Source organism: Camelus ferus, chromosome 19, assembly GCF_009834535.1.
Source record: "Camelus ferus isolate YT-003-E chromosome 19, BCGSAC_Cfer_1.0, whole genome shotgun sequence".
Taxonomy (NCBI): domain Eukaryota; kingdom Metazoa; phylum Chordata; class Mammalia; order Artiodactyla; family Camelidae; genus Camelus; species Camelus ferus.
This window is the reverse complement of record NC_045714.1, coordinates 22059270-22076328: the sequence shown is the minus strand read 5'-3', so window position 1 is coordinate 22076328 and position 17059 is coordinate 22059270. Positions and strand designations below refer to the sequence as shown.

The following is a 17059-nucleotide window of genomic DNA, read 5'->3' as shown; positions in this document are numbered from 1 at the left end:
TGGCTCTTTGCCCCCGAGGCAGCCCCTGCAAGAGATTGCTGGTTGAAGGCTGTCTGCTGACAGCACTGCTGGGGTCCACGTGCTAGATTCTAGGGCCACCGTCCTCAATTGGGTGATTTTGGCCCCGAGGAGACATGTGACAATGTTGGGGAATGTTTTTGATTGTCACAACATGCTTCTATCAAGTAGAGAGAGTGCAGGGAGGCCATTAAACATCTCACAATGCACAAGGCAGCCCCCCAGACAAAGAATTACCTGGCCCCAAATATCAATAGTGCCAAGGTCAGGAGACCATGCTCTGGGGCAACAGACCCCCCCTTGAAGCAGAGCCTGGTGGGCATTGCAGTGCCCACCACAGGAATCAGCCCTGATGCAGACACTGCTGGTCAGTTAAATAAACTCCTCAACATGGTGAAGGGGAAGGACACCCAGGTGGGATTTAAAGTGGACTTGCTTGTCGAAAACACTGCGGTATCTTCTAGTTTTCGCTTAACAGGTCAATGCAGAATTTCTCAAACTTTTCTCTTTGTCTACCCCGAATGCAAGATGCATATTTACATGTTCAGTTTGCCTCCATGAATTCCTGGGGCACGAGCTGCAAACTCACCTCTCTCTACCTCATTTAAAAGGCATAATGAAACATGAATGGGCAGAGTGCAAATTACAGGGATGACTCTGAGTCCTCTCTAATTTGTCTTTCTCAGCAAGCCATTCCTGAACTTCCAGCCCTTACTGTTAGCAACAAATTGCTTACACTCAGCGTGCAGTGATTTCCACACTCAGACTACAGCCTGCTGATCACCTTGGTGAATGCCTGTAAAAAGATGACAGTATTTTCGGGAAGATTTTCCCCGCACTATCTCTTCATGGTTCTGTGTCACTAGATGGATTGAATCATTAAAGAACATTCTTTAGACCTTACTGACACTTTAAGAACCTAAGGAATCAAAGAATTAACTTACTAATTCATTTAAAAATTATCTCCTACTCCATTCCAAAAATTGTCCCATTTTTTCCTTAGAAACAGAGACTTTTACTAGTAAAGGTACCGAAAAACAAAAACAAAAAAGAAAACAACAACAAAAAATCACCTTGCAGATATATAGGTAAACCTAACAGAGTCAATTATTGCTCTCTCTAAAGCAGAATCACATAAATTATGACTTTTTAAATAGAACACCTAAGTAAAGAGAATAAACATGTAGTCTATAAAAATGTAAAGGCAAATAAAATGGAGGACACATATAACCCGAAGATATAAAGAAAAAAAGACTTATTTTATTATCATTGAGCCCAATTATAATATTAGTTATCACAGTCAACAGCATTGGAGTTTTTAGAATTTCTAGTGCAATGTTTGTCATTCTAAAAAAAAAAATTCTGTGTGCCAGTGATGTGCCAGGGAATGTTTAAAAGGGATTCTAAAACAAAAATGAGTATGTATGTATCTGTTTGTTTTTAAATTTTACTGATTAAAAATAATATGTAACACACAACTTAAACAAGAGAATAGAAATACACAATACCCTTTACTATAATCTTATGTAGCCAATTGATTCTTACAGAATTTGTTTGTTATATTTTGTCAAAATTTTGTGTCCATTGACAACAGTTGACTCATGCATGAGTGTTGATTGATATTTTTGAATTTTAAGCTCCCAGCATGATGTCACTTAACAAGTAGCTGGGACAGGATGCCCAGTAATACACCAGTATATAGTATTTCCATCAGGTTCATATAACAGACATAGTAATCTCAGGAGCAGAGGTAATAGTAAAATGTAGCAAAATAGTTAGGAAGCAATGATTACTGACTGTTTTAGATATGACTTTCATCATTGCAGGTTTATGTGATTTAATTTCTTAATAGTAACTATGTTTAACAATTGGTTCACAAGATTCCTGAAAATTTAACAGTCGGCTCTTGCCAGATGGTATGATTGTTGGTAAGGAAAAGTTTTCAGTTACTCAACAATGCCGTTTCCATGGTGTCTCCTCCTTCAACTGAGTGGGATTTCAGAGCTCTTGAGGATGTGAAAAGGGGGCATCCCCTGATCAAGCAAAGTAGACTTTGAAATTGATGATGTCAGGGGTTGGGAGAGTTGTTCCTTTAAAATTTATTGTTATTTTTGTGATTTATTCACAGGCATTTCCCTGCATCTCAACAGGCATTTACGGTAAGCCATCTAGTTTTTGATCATGTTTGTGTTTTTTTTTTTTTTCTTTGTTGCTAAAGGTGAGGTTAACAGGAAAAATAAGAGGTTCTTTGATGGATATAGTTAGCTGTGATTTTAAAGAGACTCAGAATGCAGGTCAAATCCCATTGAGGGATCTCAAGAGGCTTTTTGGATTTCTTTGTGTCTTACTGAATCTTACATTGCATATCATTTGCAATGATTAGATGAACTGCACTTAATGTCTTTTGTTAAATAAAAACTTTTGCTCTAGTAGGATTTGACCTCTAATAGTGTTTTCTTTAATAAAGTCAGTTTTTTTCTGTTAGATGAATCATAATGCATATAAAACCTAGCATTTTCATTATTTGTTGTGAATTACAAAATAAAAGAAACATCAAAATGCACATTTAAATTAAAAAACAAAGATGTGACTGTTAATAAAAATAGGTACTTTTAATAAGATGCAAATTTTTTTCTGGTATTGGTTGCTTAAGTAGTGGCTGCTTCACTTACAGATGGAAGCAGAATGTTTTTTATAATCACTTGTTTTCACTAGCCTGAAGCTCTCTAAATATGCTTTCACCTGCAATGACATTTCCCTATGCCTCTCTCTCAAGACGGGAATAAATCTGTTTTACGATATTCAGGTAAAATGGAGTTTCTCATTTTAGGGTTTTCTGATCAAACAAAATAGATTACGACATTTCTGAGCTCAGATTTCTCACATGGAGACTCTTAACTGAAAAATAAAATTTGTACAAATGTAAAGAAACAGTTTAAGTTCGTTACAATAGCGGAGGGATAGCAAAATTGATGTCAGAGGTAGGAGTCTTATTTCCTCTTAATCTGGTATTTCTTCTGAAGGTTTTGGTGAGAATAAAGTGAAAAATATAAGCCTGCATCAAATTAAATGGGGAAAGACTTGGTCACAGTGTTAACAAATTTAAGGCGTGCCTTTCTTCTCTCTGGATTCCATCATAGCCTGCCTTTGTGGAAACACAGTGGACACTGGGCTGGTGGGCTAAGCTAGACCACCTGTACCATTAGCCCCATCATGGCCACTCTGTCTGCCTCACAGGTGCCCGCTTAGAACTCTTAAATATTTGCTTAAAGAAAGCATCGCACGCAAAGCTTTCTCCGGTCAAGAGCCTAAAGTCTTCACTTCACCTTGTCTAAAGTCAGATCAGACTCCACTGCAGAGATTGGTCTGATTTTGAGAATACTCTTTCATGACAAGCTTGATTTTCCTTAACAAAAGCAAACAAAAACCCAACCGCCGAAAAACAATACTCTGTCGTCTTGTTGATGTCTGCTTTGTCTCTGAGAATTTTATGGTCATGTACAAAGAATTTCAGAAGGTGGAATTAACACGGTGCAGTAAAAAGAGGGGGGAATTGAAGGAAAAGGAGATAGAAAAGTAAAGGAAGATGAGGAGGGACAGTAAAACGAAAGGCTCAAGAGAGGATAGCAAACACTAAAACAGCCCTTGGTTAATTTTAGTCCCTGAAGGACAGGGGTTTCCCCTGAGAGGAAGTAATATGGCTCAGTCCATAGTCGCTGGGTTTGTTCTGTGCTGTGTAGGATGGGCGGGAGACACTGACGACTTTGGAAGGGCACTGGCGGACGTCACCACGGTTGGTTTTTAGGACTGCCGCCAGGGGAGCTGTATCAGTTCTCACAATGCCAGGTCAAAGAAGGTAGTTCGCAAGTCCTGGCGACTCCTCTCTATGAGGCTGATGACCCGCAGAGTCGGCGCCACCTTGCCTCTGCTTAGACCCACCTGATCTTGAAGCCTGGATTTATTTTTAGCTCCATGAGGCCTTCAGTACCATTCAGATTACTCCAGATGTCTTCAGCTGATGGACCTTTTGGCATTTTGCAACTCAAAAATCATTTCCTATGTCCCTTGTGAAACTAGCTTTCTGATCAGTCCTTGGTTCTCTCCTAAGTACTCATATTTTATAGATCAGTTGTTTTCTTGCTCTTATTCAGAATTCAGTTTTGCCTCCTCTTTTATCCAGATCAGTTTGATTTGTATCTTTATATATTGGGATTTGAAAGAATACTTCAAAAAAAAAAAAAATGTGGTCCACAGCTAAAAAGAATTAAAAAAAATAAAATAAAAGCAAATAAAACTCCTGACACTTTGTAAATCATACTAGACAGATTAAGAGCAAACATTCAGGATAGCCTTCCCCTTCTTGTTCCACAGTCTAAACCTCACTTCATGAATTTTTCCTAAAATACCACTTCGTGTATGTTTTCCATCTGCTCTGGAGCCTTTGATCACATTCCATTAGTTGCAGGTTAACATTCACTCTTTCTAGACAGAAGGATATGCAATTTATGTATCTCCCTAAACCAGTGTTTTCAAAATTTGTGAAGAGGGGAAAAAAATCTCTTCTTGAGGATGTGAATTTCTGTGCCCCAAATTTTATATGAGCGTTTACCTTTGTATCTTGAAAAGGGGGATTTAATTTGTACCATTTCCTAAAGTTATTTGACCATAGAAATGATTATTCTCTCAACCTTTCTCAGAACTAGTGTTTTCTCCAGAATATAGTTTGAGAAATTTCTTGGCACCCACCCATCATGGACACATTGGTTACCTACAAATGATGAATCTCGGAAACTGGCATGGACCTTCCCAGGTCCAAGTCTGTGTCCCTTCCTTATAACACATGCACAAGTACCAAACTCACACATACCCCCTCACCACCCCTGCTCTCCACCCCAATCCCCAAACAAAAACACACCACATCACACTTATATAGGTTGAAGTTTGATCTCTGAGAAATCCTCCTTGAATCTGCCAACTCTTGATAGTCATTACATCTTTTGATATCTTTCATCATTTGTAATCTGGACAATGAACACCCACCTCTTCATATTGTTCCACAGATTTTTGTTTATACATCCCATGTTCATAGCCAGTTTGGAAATTTTTCATGAGCTGAGATTCACTTGTGCATGTACTGTGCACACCCAGTGCCTAGCATTGTGTCTTCTGGAGAAAGCTCAGGAAATACTGCTGTTTCATGGCAGTGATAATGATTATAAACCAAAGTGTTGCCTAACTAATGATGCAAAAATCAGAATTGTTGACAGGCAAAATAACAGGTAGGGAAAACTACCTAATTGGCATTTTCTTAACAGGCAAACATCTGTATTTTAGTAAAAAACATATGTGCTTCTGAAAAGCATTCTCAGACTGGGAGTGGTATTTGTAGCCCCGGCAATGCTCACCTTGACAAGGTAAAATGAAAACTCAAGACCTTGTTCAGTTTGAAAGCCAAGAGCAATACAGCACTTTATTTCACTGAAGAAAAGACTTGTTAGTGATTTATTATGGCCCATGGGATGGTCAGCCCTGGAGGTACTGTTGCTGCTGAAGTGCTATCCCTACTTTTCTCGACGAGTCTCACCTAGCCCGGGCTCCCTCTCCATCTGCTGCAATTTCTCAGATGCCTTTTTGCTTTGGATTGACCTTGATTTTCAGATTGATGGCCCACAAACTCAATGTGACTCTTGTTCTTCCATTAGAACTAAAATGTTGATGATGGCAGAACCACCCTCGGAAGGGGTTTGAGTTACTGAATTGCCAAGATGATCTCATTCTAGGGCCATGTCAGCAGTAAGCATTCCCATTTTGCGGAAACCCAGACGTCATCACCACACTCAAAGCGTGTCTGGAGGATGTGGGCACACCGGCACTATGACACTGGCCGCACAGCAGAAGCCAGTTCCTCCCTCAGCCTCTCCTCACTCTCTAGGCTTTTGGGGACAAAGCCAGCTTCACCTTTTTGCAAGACACAGACTGAAAAATATCGACCATGTAACTTGGCCTGATTTAAGGGAGAAGCACATGGGAGTGGGCCCTGCCTGCTTTGAAGTTTTCCTGGAAGAGGAGCCAGATGTTTCCACTCTGACTTTTCAGTGACTGCTGCTGCTGCCCCAGTGTGATGTTTCCAGGATGGGTCCACTGGGCACCAGACTGCCCGCTTACACGCAGGATGAAAACTCACATTTGATAAAACAGCAAAGAAAGGCCTGTGTTACTTTTGGAAAAAGAGATCCAGATGAGGCTGACGGGGGCTCTAAGCTTCCTGATCCCAGTTAAAGATGTGAATTGGCTGCTGCACCTGTCTCAGAGGGACGGATTCGAATTTCCCTGATGGACTTTTCAGATCCTGTGCGTGCCTTCTGCCCTTTGAGCCCAACCTGGACGCTCTGGTGCTAATGAGTTTAACACAGGAGGCTAGACATGATACATAGCAACGGAATTTTTACTGAAAAGTGAACAGTGAAAATAATTTTAGTCCATTTTATGAGAGTCAATATAGTTAACAGAAATGAAGTCCAGGTGGAAAAGTGCATCGCTTGAGTAATTGGGAAAATATTCTCTCTGGAGGAAAAAAAAGAAGAAGAAGAAGAAGAAGAAGAAGAAGAAAAAAATCTTGAATCTTCTTTTCCAGGTACAAGATGGTGTTTTTAGAGAAGAAGGAATTTCAAACATTGAGTTATTGGCTGGAAATCTGTAGAAAGAATTTAAAAGCAGCATATCTTAGGGAAAGCAGCTTTCATATTCATTCATTACACTTCTGTTATCAACGCAGAAAGCTCGTCTCTGTCAAATCACCTGGTCTCCCCTGGCTTTCCATGAAATCCTTCCACAACTTTCTAATTGAGTCCCTCATTTGCATTCAAGTTTGCTCTTCTGCTTCTAACTGGTTAAAAAAAAAAAGAGAGAGAGAGAGACCAATGCAATGTTTCGTTAACCTTGTATCCACTCGGCAAATATTTTTATCACTACATCTGTCTAAATTCACAGACGTGACTTGGAAAGAAACCAGGACATTCTCCAACGGCAATGCTAAGGGTGAGCCCTCTGTCAGCTTTAAATGCAGACAGATTTCAGAGGGTGTGACAACCACTGCTGTGCAATTCTGGGCTTGCTGGAAGAGTTATCTTGTGTAATACATTTGGAAACCAGAGCAAAATAGACAAAAATGTGTGCTCATCCCTTTCAGCCCCGTGACAGCTCCCCTCCTCCATCTGGCTTTCTTCTCTTCCCTTTGATATTTCCATCTGCTTTGAAAACTTCCTTTCAGGTGGTCTAATGACGACTGTTCTCGCTCATAAATTCTCTTCTATGACATCCTATGTTTTTTGTCCTGCTCATAGTACGCCCACCATAGGAAGTGTTATTGTTCTTGACAATCCTTGAGTTAATTGCTGGCCCTCAAAGTGAAGTGACCTTAGAATCAGTGTAAGTTACTTCCTTTTGGGAATTTGCAGTCCTGGGGCTAAACCCATCATCTTAATTATATCACATTTGAATATTATTTTATGAGCTGATCCTTATGAAGCACTGAAGAAGGAGTTTTACAGAGAACAGAATTCTAGCTTTTAAATTGTTTCTAATGCTCTGAGTGCTTATCATTTGAACAGACAGTTTTAGCAAATTCAGTCACACATATACACATGTATACATTCATCCCGCAAAGTGTGGTACAAACTCCCCTCTTAGTCTCTCTAAGCTGCATGAATCTTTAATAATAAAAAGACACCAAGCTAAGAAATCAAAAGTACTACCTTTGCACTGGAAAATAGTCTCCAGTGTCCAGCAACAAGATATGCTAATTCAACTTACATAAAAGTGACAGTGAAACCCATAAGCAGGCTTCCCCTAGGGGGTCTGCCAAAAGGAATGAAAATCCTGGAAACCTCAAGAAACCGGTGTCATTTCCCCTTATGTTCTGTTCAAATTGAACAATTTTAGGACCTAATTAAAAGATTAAATGTTTCAAAGAGTAATAAAGATTACAACTTTGTTACTGTTTCTGAGATCTGAATGTCTACCTCCTTGCAACTGTGTCAGGGTAAAAATTTGTCTTAGGACTAAATGGCACAAATGAAGTCTAACCCTTCCAACTTCCTCAGAGGCTGCCACTTATTGTTATGCTGCATTTTTAAAAAATGGCTTTTTTTATAGAAGATGTATTAAAACAGTATGTAAGTAAGCCTTTTAAGGAGATAGGAAAACCACTTCAGTAAATTATAGTGACTATCCATTTAGCAGTAACCCTGGGAGTATCTTTCAGCCATGTTGAAAAATAAGAACACCAGCAAGACGCTGTCCTTAGAGAAACGTTTGACGGTGTCTACGAATTGACAGCACTCTCCATTTGATCAGTGAAATAATTTCCATGCAGTTGCCCATTTTTCTCATCCAGTCTTGAATGACATTTCTTTTCCTTTTTTTTTTTTTCGCTCTTTATACATACTCATATCTAAAGGGTGACTTTAAATAAATATAGCTCAGCTCTCTTTAGAAATAATTCTGACGGTTCTTAGAAAAGTCAAGGACGTTTAGCTCTTTAGGACAGTGATTTTCATGTCAAATCCTTTTTAGTCAATGATTCTATTTTTAAAAAAACATCTTGAAATGCATTTGAAAGAGACCATATTAGTTAGGGTAAAGCTAAGCTGCTGTAACAAAGAGACTCCAAAATAGAGAGGCTTAGTGAATATAGATGTTGATTTCCCTCAGTGCTAACAGTTCTGAAGTGAGCATTCTGCTTTGGAAGGATTTGTTCCACTCTATCATTCAAGGAGCAATTAATCTACCACAATGTCAAGTAGTTTCTCTGAGTTTCTTAAAGCATCATTCACACACAGTTACCTTTCCTGGTTCTAGCCAAAGAAACACATAGGATGCGCAACCCCCTCACCCTATGGTCCCTGGACTCAAAGTAGCACTTGTCACTTCCATCTGCCTTTCACAGAGAATAATTGGCTTCATGACCAACCTAACTGCAAAAGAGATTGGAATTTTAGTGTAGCTTTAATTCCATGTATTTGACTACAATTCTGTTATGTGGCAGGAAGAGGACATTGAATTATGATGAACTTCTAGATATCATAGCTCAAGGGGAAAAGAAAAGCAAATTAAATCAAACAGGTCCCTCATAGGTAATTTAGTTCTGGAGCAGTTTGATTCTACCCAGAATCAGTAAATATTTTTAAGTAATGATAGTCCTTATTTTGCAAGACTACTTGGTGATTTTGATAGTATCTACTTTATTAAAATGCATTTATAATTCTGAATCCTGAAAAACTTGAAAGTATGGAATTCTTAAAGCATCTGTACAGTGACCTATTATTAGACAGACTTTTAGATCTTGCATCAATTGTGTTTGCATTTTTGTACTATACTTCTGGCACAATTTGCAGACACATCAGTGGAAACTAAAACCCATATATTGAGAATGATTAAATGATTGAATCATTTATTACATTCTTAATTCTAGCCCATTTCCATTGAAATCCTTGGAGGAACCAATTGCAATTTTTTTTTTTTTGTAACACGTTAAGCCCCTGAGGCTACATCCATCTGTAAACAAATCAGAGATCTTGAACAGATGTAGATCAACATCCTGTGTACCAAAAAACCTTAGAGGAATGTGAGTTTAGGGAAGAGTCTGATCATAGGAGGGTGGATTTTGAGAGAGATAGAGAATGATAATATGAATATGGACTAAGCATCCTGAACAGGTGAAGAAAGTTTCCTTAGAATCTTTACAACTGAATAAAATAGTTTCTTACACCTTGGATCTCTTTTTAAACATGATCAACAGGGAGAATTTCCCACAAGTGATCTAAAACTGAATTGAAATTAATAAAATCAGCATGAAATTACCTCACCTCTATAATTCATTATTCTGAATTTATTTTAAAATAATTTAAATTCATTTAAGTTCACCTAAGCATTCCCAGATCTTCCTAAGCAATTCCATTTTTGATAAAACTTATTTTCTCTTTACTCAAGGCTTTCATTCTGTTGGGACTTAGCTTAGGAAATGGGGCTCTAAGCTGTAACCAGCACCTAGCACAGAGCTGGATACAGAGTAAGTCTTAACAAATATTTGTTTAATTAACAACTACAAAATAAATAGGTCCTCAACAAAATATTAGCAAATTAAATTCAGAAGAGGATACAAAGAATTATATGCCATAACTGAGTAGGACTTATCCTAGGTGTGCAAGCCAGATTAAACATTTAAAAGTCAGTTAAGTTTGTTAGAAGTCTGACTTAGAAGTCTGTGAGTGGGAAACTCAAAACTTTCCCACTAAGATCAGTTGCAAGTCAAGGATATCCCATCTTTCCACTCCTTTTCAACATCATACTGGAAGTCCTTGTTAACACACCAAGTCAAGAAAAGGAAATAATACGGATTGGGAAGGAAGACATAAAACTGTCTTTATTTGGAGACAGCATGGTTGTCTTTGTAGAAAGCAAAACAACTGACAAAAATCTTCCTGGAACTAATAAGCGATTACAGCAAGGTTGCAGGATAAAGGCTAATACATAAAGTCAATTAATATACATAAATAAATGGAGAGATAGTCCATGTTCATGGATAGGAACACTCAATATTGTCAAGATATCACTTCTTCCCAACTTGATTTAGAGGTTCAATGTAATCCTAATTTAAATCCTAGAAAGTTATTTTATGGATATTCAGAAAATGAGTCTAAAGTTTATATGGAGAGGCAAAAGACTTAGACCAGCCAACACAATACTGAAGTAAAAGGACAAAGTTGGAAGACCCAATTTCAATAATTATTATAAAGCCAAGGTAATCAAGATAGTGTGGTATTGGTGGAAAAATAGACAAATAGATCAACAGAACACAATAGAGACCCTAGAAATAGACCCATGTAAATGCAACCAAATGATCTTTGATAAAGAAGTAAAAGTAACACAATGAAGCAAAGATAGTCTCTTCAACAACTGGTGCTAGAACTGGACATCCACATGCAAAAAATTAATCTAAACACAGACCTCACCCTCTTCACAAAAATTAAGACAAAATGGATCACAGACCTAAATATGAACTATGAATCTATAAAACTCCTGAAAGATAACATAAATGAAAACTAATATAATCTTAGGTATGGTGATGCCTTCTTAAATATTTTACCAAAGAGATGATCCAGAAAGAAATAATTGATTAGTTGGATTTTGTTAAAACAGAAAATTTATGCTTGATGAATGACAATGTGAAGAGAATTAGAAGGAATAGGAAAAAATATTTCCAAAAGACACATCTGATAATGGACTGTTATCCAAAACATACAAAGAACTTTTAAAACTCAACAATTAAAAAAATGAACAACCTAATGAAAACATAAGTCAAAAACCTTAAACAACACCTCAAAAAAGAAAACATGGAGATGGAAAATAAGCATATGAAAAGATGCTCCACATCATATGTCATCAGGGAAACACAAATGAAAACTCATAACAATGAAACACTATTACTTGCCTATTAGAATGGCCACAATCCAGAACCCAATAACACCAAATGCTGGTGAGGATTTGGAGCAATAGAAACTCTCATTCATTGCTGGTGGGAATACAAAATGATACAGCCGCTCTAGAAGTCAGTTTAGCAGCTTCTTACAAAACTGAGCATAGTCTTAACATATGGTCCAGCAATTGTGCTCTTTGGTGTTTACCAAAAGGTGATGAAAATTTATGTCCACACAAAAACCTGCACATAGACATTTATAGCAACTTTGTTCATAAATGCCAAAGATCGGAAGCAACCAAGATGTCTTTGAGTTGGTGAATGGATAAACTGTAGTACACACAGACAGTGGAATATTATTGAGTGCTAAAAAGGAATGAGCTATCAAACCATGAAATGACATAGAAGAACCTTAAATTAATTTACTAAGTGAAAGAAGCCAGTCTGAAAAGACTACACATGGTATAATTCCAACTGTGACTTTCTGGAAAAGGAAAAAAAAATATAGGGACAATGGAAAAGATTAGTGTTTGTCAGGATTTGGGATCAAGGAGCGATGAGTAGGCAGATCACAGAGGATTTTTAGGGCAGTGAAGTACTCTGGGTGATATTATAATGATGGTTATATGTCATCATATTTTTGCCCAAACCCATAGAATAAACAATGTGAAGAGAGAACCGTAAGGTAAACTATGGACTTTGCGTGAAAACGATGTGTCAGTGTAAGTTCATCTTTGATAACAAATGTACCCCTCGAGTGCCTTATGTTGATAATGGGGGAGGCTGCACGTGCGCAGGGGGTGGGGGGTATATGAGAAATATCCTTCCTCGCAGTTTTGTTGTAAACCTAAAACTGCTCTTAAAAAAATGGTGTTGTAAATACATACATGCATACATACATGCATACATACATACATAAAAGTAGATCTCCAGTGGTAAGGAAGGCTCAAGAGACCAAACTCTGGACTCAGTAATCACTGAAATCTATCACACCCGGGTTTCTATTTTTTCACTTACTGGAGTGAATGGCTTCACTTAGATTTTAAGATGATAACAGAAGAGTTTGTGAGTAATAACAGAATCCTATCTTTTATGATCAATTAATTTTAAGCATTTTTATTAAAATAGAATTCACATATATAAAAACTTCCCTTTTAAAATGATTTTAGTAGATTCACACAGCTTGCAACCATCTTCATAATCTAATTTTAAAAAACGTTCATCATCCCCAAAGAAACCTCACATTAGCTGCTGCTCCTCAGCCCCTCTTCCTCTTCGTTAGACAAATGATAATCTACTCTTGGTATCTATAAATTTGCCTGTTGTGGATATTTCATGTAAATGGAATCATAAAATGTGTGGGTTTTTTTCTGATTAGCCTCTTTCACTTAGCATATTTTCAAATTCCACCCATGTTGTAACATGTATCATCAGTCATTTATTCCTTCTTATTAATATTCTGTTGTATGGATATACCACATTTCTTTATCCATTTATCAGCTGGATAAATATGGATATTTGAATTGTTACTACTTTTTGGCTATTACGAATAATGCTTATATGCCATTAATTTAGGTATAATTATATCTCTAAATGTACAAATTATAACTGTGATACAGTGGTGTACTTCAGTGAATTTTTAGTCACTCTGAAACATTTCCATTCTTTGTCTGCTCAACTTCTCTCAAACCTCTTCAAAGGCTACCTTTGCTTCATGATTCTGGCGTCCTGCTTGCCTGGATGGTAATGCAGGTTCCTTGTAGCACTGTCTGTATCACTTTGTGTGATTATTCTTTGAGTACCACTACATCGGAGTACTCTTAGAGTACCCCGGAATATAAAGTAGGAAGGCATGTTTCAAAGTGACTGTGGGCGTGGGTTTTAAGGATCTCATAGGTCTATGTTCAAATTCTGAGTCTGTCTCTCATTAGCTGTGTGTCCTCAGGCAAGTTACTCTCTCTAACTTACTCAGTAACTTCAATTGTCAAATGGGATAACAATGCCTATATCGTGGGGTTGTTGTAAGAGTAAATTAGATAATACATTGAAGTGCTCATCATGGTAACAGATACATAAAGATAACCATTTACCAATTAGTATTACTATTATTGTTAATGGTCATTTAACTTTTGCTATCATTGTTGTCATTATTACTCTCCCACTAGAGTCTGAGTTCCTTGAGGAGAGGATCTTTGAGTGTGTTATTGTCTTCTATCACTTGGATTGTAGAAGAGTATCTACACTACTGAATAAGTAATTTACTGTTTTTACTGATTGAATTTTACTTTTTGAAAAAGTAATTTGCTAAGGCTTCACTTAGGCTCTGAATGCCACCAGTCAGCAGGCAGCAGACGCCATCAGAACCAACTTGCTTTCTGTTGGATTGCTCGTGCTGCTTCTCTGAAAGCCAGTGGTCACCTCTCTGTCACCTCTGAGTCCCGTGGTTAAGCCTTGTGAGCTCAGTTACATGGAAATGCAGCCCGTTGGTCACATCGTGGCACACTTTCTGTATCACAATTCGCCATTACCACTGCAGCCTCCTGATTAAAAAGTCAGTCAACTTGCTCCATCAATCCCAAGCTCAGAACAGTTTATCTAAGCTCTAAGAATGCAAAAATTTTATTTTGTCTGTACATAAATAAATGCTTTCAGTGATAAGAGGGGCAAAATAATTGTAATTAGTTGTGTTCTCTAAGGTGAAGTTCTGCGTTCGTATAGACAGAACAAAACTGTGGTTCTGTAAGATAGCGTTCTCATGTTTCCTCCGAGGAAACCTTGAGGAGTAGATAACAGTAATCCTGACATTTGACTTTAAGAGGGGAAAAGGCCAATCAGTGCTTGCTTTGTGTTGCCAAAAGCACCCAGAAACTTTGTACATCTTTTCATTTCCAAGATCATAGTTTCTTGGGGCTGGAAGCCATTCTGGGTATCATGCTTGTCTTGGCTTCTTATTTTTCTGGCTGGGAAAAATGAAACCCAGAGTCACTGAGTGACTTGCATAGTTGCACCCAACTGGTTCATGTGAGAACTGCGATCAGATGCCCGTTCCACCCGCAGGGCAGAGAAGCAAGGGTAGGGCTTTGGGAATTAGAAGGAAATGAGATTACAATCCAGGATGATCCACTCACTGATCTCTTATTTGAACTTCAGTTCAATTCAACCTCATATATTAGGTAGGAATATTAATGTGTACCTTCCGCTGTTCGAAGAAAAGGAGAAAAGTTGAAGTGAGGCTCTTTCAGAACTAAGTCCCAAAGATCCCAATAAGGGTCACGACTCTCATACTTTTCTAGGGTCCTGCTCCCACCCCTGCCTTTTCTTCACCCCAAGCTTTCTTTCTAGCCAAATCCTGTTAATAGTAATCACCCCACCCCAGGCCATTGGGTTCGCCATCAGTAATTTGTGAAGACTCAGTTAATATAGAAAGTACTTGCACGTTCATCTCTCTTTGTAGCATGTTGGTGCTTCTTCCACTTTATCACCAAATCCCCTTTAAAGGTAAAATCTGATGCATCTGTATCCTTGAGGTACCAGGGCAGAGTATATGCAAGTGAGAATAATTATATTTATTGTAATCGATTTCTTTAAACAAAAGCTCTGTGTTACTTACCTGTTAAGTAATTTTACAGCCATCTTCCAATAAATCTTCTTGCAAAATTAACCCTCAGGAAGGTGCCCATTCTGTGGTTTATGGTTCCTGTGGCAAACCGCCAATGCCCCCGTTTAAGCCAGGCATTCAACCAACCTTACAAATGCCAGCCCTTGCATATAATCACAGGAACCTGTGAAAGTCATCACCAGCAGCTCAGGGGCTCCAAGCTTCCACAAATTCTGAAATCCTTAGCAAGCTGGAAGGATCCGCTGGCATTGCTCTGGGGAAAGGTTAGCATCCTAAATTATTGCCTCTCAATTTTTTTTTCAACTTTGCGAATGTTTTATCCCTTCCTCCGCAGTGAAAAAGAAAGAGAAGTGCTCAGCGTGCTGTTTTCCCATGTTGTGTATAGAAGGAAACGAGGACTCATCAGCTTTTTTCATCCCTCATAAAACAATGAAAATACGCCTCATTGCTAGGGTAAAACAGCCACATGCATCAGGGGATCTGGGAAATGTAAAAATACTTGACTTGAAATGCTTTTTTTTTTTTTTATTTCTGCACATGTTGAAAGCATATTGGAACCTAAGAGTAGTGTGTGTGTGTGTGTGTGTGTGTGTGTGTGTGTGTGTGTGTGTGTGTGAGCATGTATGCATGTGGACATACACGTGTATAGGAGATACTCTAGCTTTTCTACCAGTGGAGGTCTACTCACTCCAAACCACCTGTCCAGCTGTGGGGTGAGGTAAGAAATAGAAAATATGGTTAGCTTGAGGAGATGGTGAGGAAGAGCAACAAGAAGAAGTGGAAATTCCAAGAAGCTGGAGCAAGTGTGCTGGCAGTTTCACGGCAGGGCAGCCATTCCCAGGCAGGAGCCTGGCTAGAGGACTAGCTGGGACATGCAGACCAGTCTGTGCCTGAAAACATCCTTTGCCTCTCTGTTCTTTCTACTCAGTATTCTTTGCTCTTGTCCTTTCACTACCAACTGCTTCCATTTCACACCTTCATTCTCACTTGAGACAATGCCCATCTTAAATGGGGCCACAGTGTCAGAGCTGTGGGAGGTGGGAAGGTAAGTGGGAAAGTGGAATTTTCCCTAATTGTTTTCCTGCCAGGCTCTCATCCAGTCCCAGGGCTCCCTTGGTCACTTCCCTAGGCCGCATGGCACTTTCTACCACAGGCCATCACCATCTCTATACAGCTTCCTTTCTAAGACAGAAGTTCAGCAACCAATGATGCTTCCATGCTGAACAAACTGAATCTGACCTTTAATATCTCAGTGGACTTTCCTTCCCTCCAACGGCAGCAGTCATCAGGAAACCCAGGAAACTGTGGGCTTACTTAAAGAATTAGAAAAGGGAGTAAAAGTATTGAAACTGTTGTGCATCCTGCAGTAGGGTGAGATGGGAAAGGACCTGGTGGGGAAGGGATGGATGGTAGGAAATAGTGCCTCTCTCCTTCATGGTGTTCAAAGAAAACAGGAGGTGAGCAGAGATGGTTCTAGGACTGTGTGAAACCCGAGGATATTTGCAGGACACTAGAGACCAATGGACTTAAAAGACAGAACATTCTATCCAACGGCAACAGAACACACATTCTTCTCAAGTGCACACAGAACATTTTTTAGAGTAGATCATATGTAATACCACAATACAAGTTTCAAAAATTCAAGAAGATAGCAATTATATCAAATGTCTTTTCTGGCCACAATGGCATGAAGCTAGAAATTGATAACAGGAGGAAAGCTGGAAATTTTTACAAATACATGGAAATTAACCTACACCCTCATGAACAACCAATGCAGCAAATAAAAAAATCAGAAGGAAAATAAAATATTTTGAGACAAATTAAAATGGAAAGACAACATACCAAAATTTGAAGAATACAGCAAAAGGACATTGAAGAGTGAAGTTTTTAATGATAAATGCATACATAAAGGATAAAGAAAGAGCCAGGATACAGCCCTCAACCAG

At 38.5% G+C, this 17059-nt stretch overlaps 1 protein-coding gene across 3 annotated transcripts in view; it reads left to right on the top strand.

Moving 5' to 3' along the window:
- MACROD2 (mono-ADP ribosylhydrolase 2) overlaps window positions 1-17059 on the top strand; it is a 1866240-nt gene that overhangs the window by 1310997 nt on the left and 538184 nt on the right. For all 3 annotated transcript variants that reach the window (XM_032461806.1, XM_032461805.1, XM_032461804.1), the window contains exon 7: window positions 2147-2177. In XM_032461806.1, coding sequence (XP_032317697.1) covers window positions 2147-2177 — 31 coding nt within the window. The remainder of the gene's footprint in view (window positions 1-2146; window positions 2178-17059) is intronic.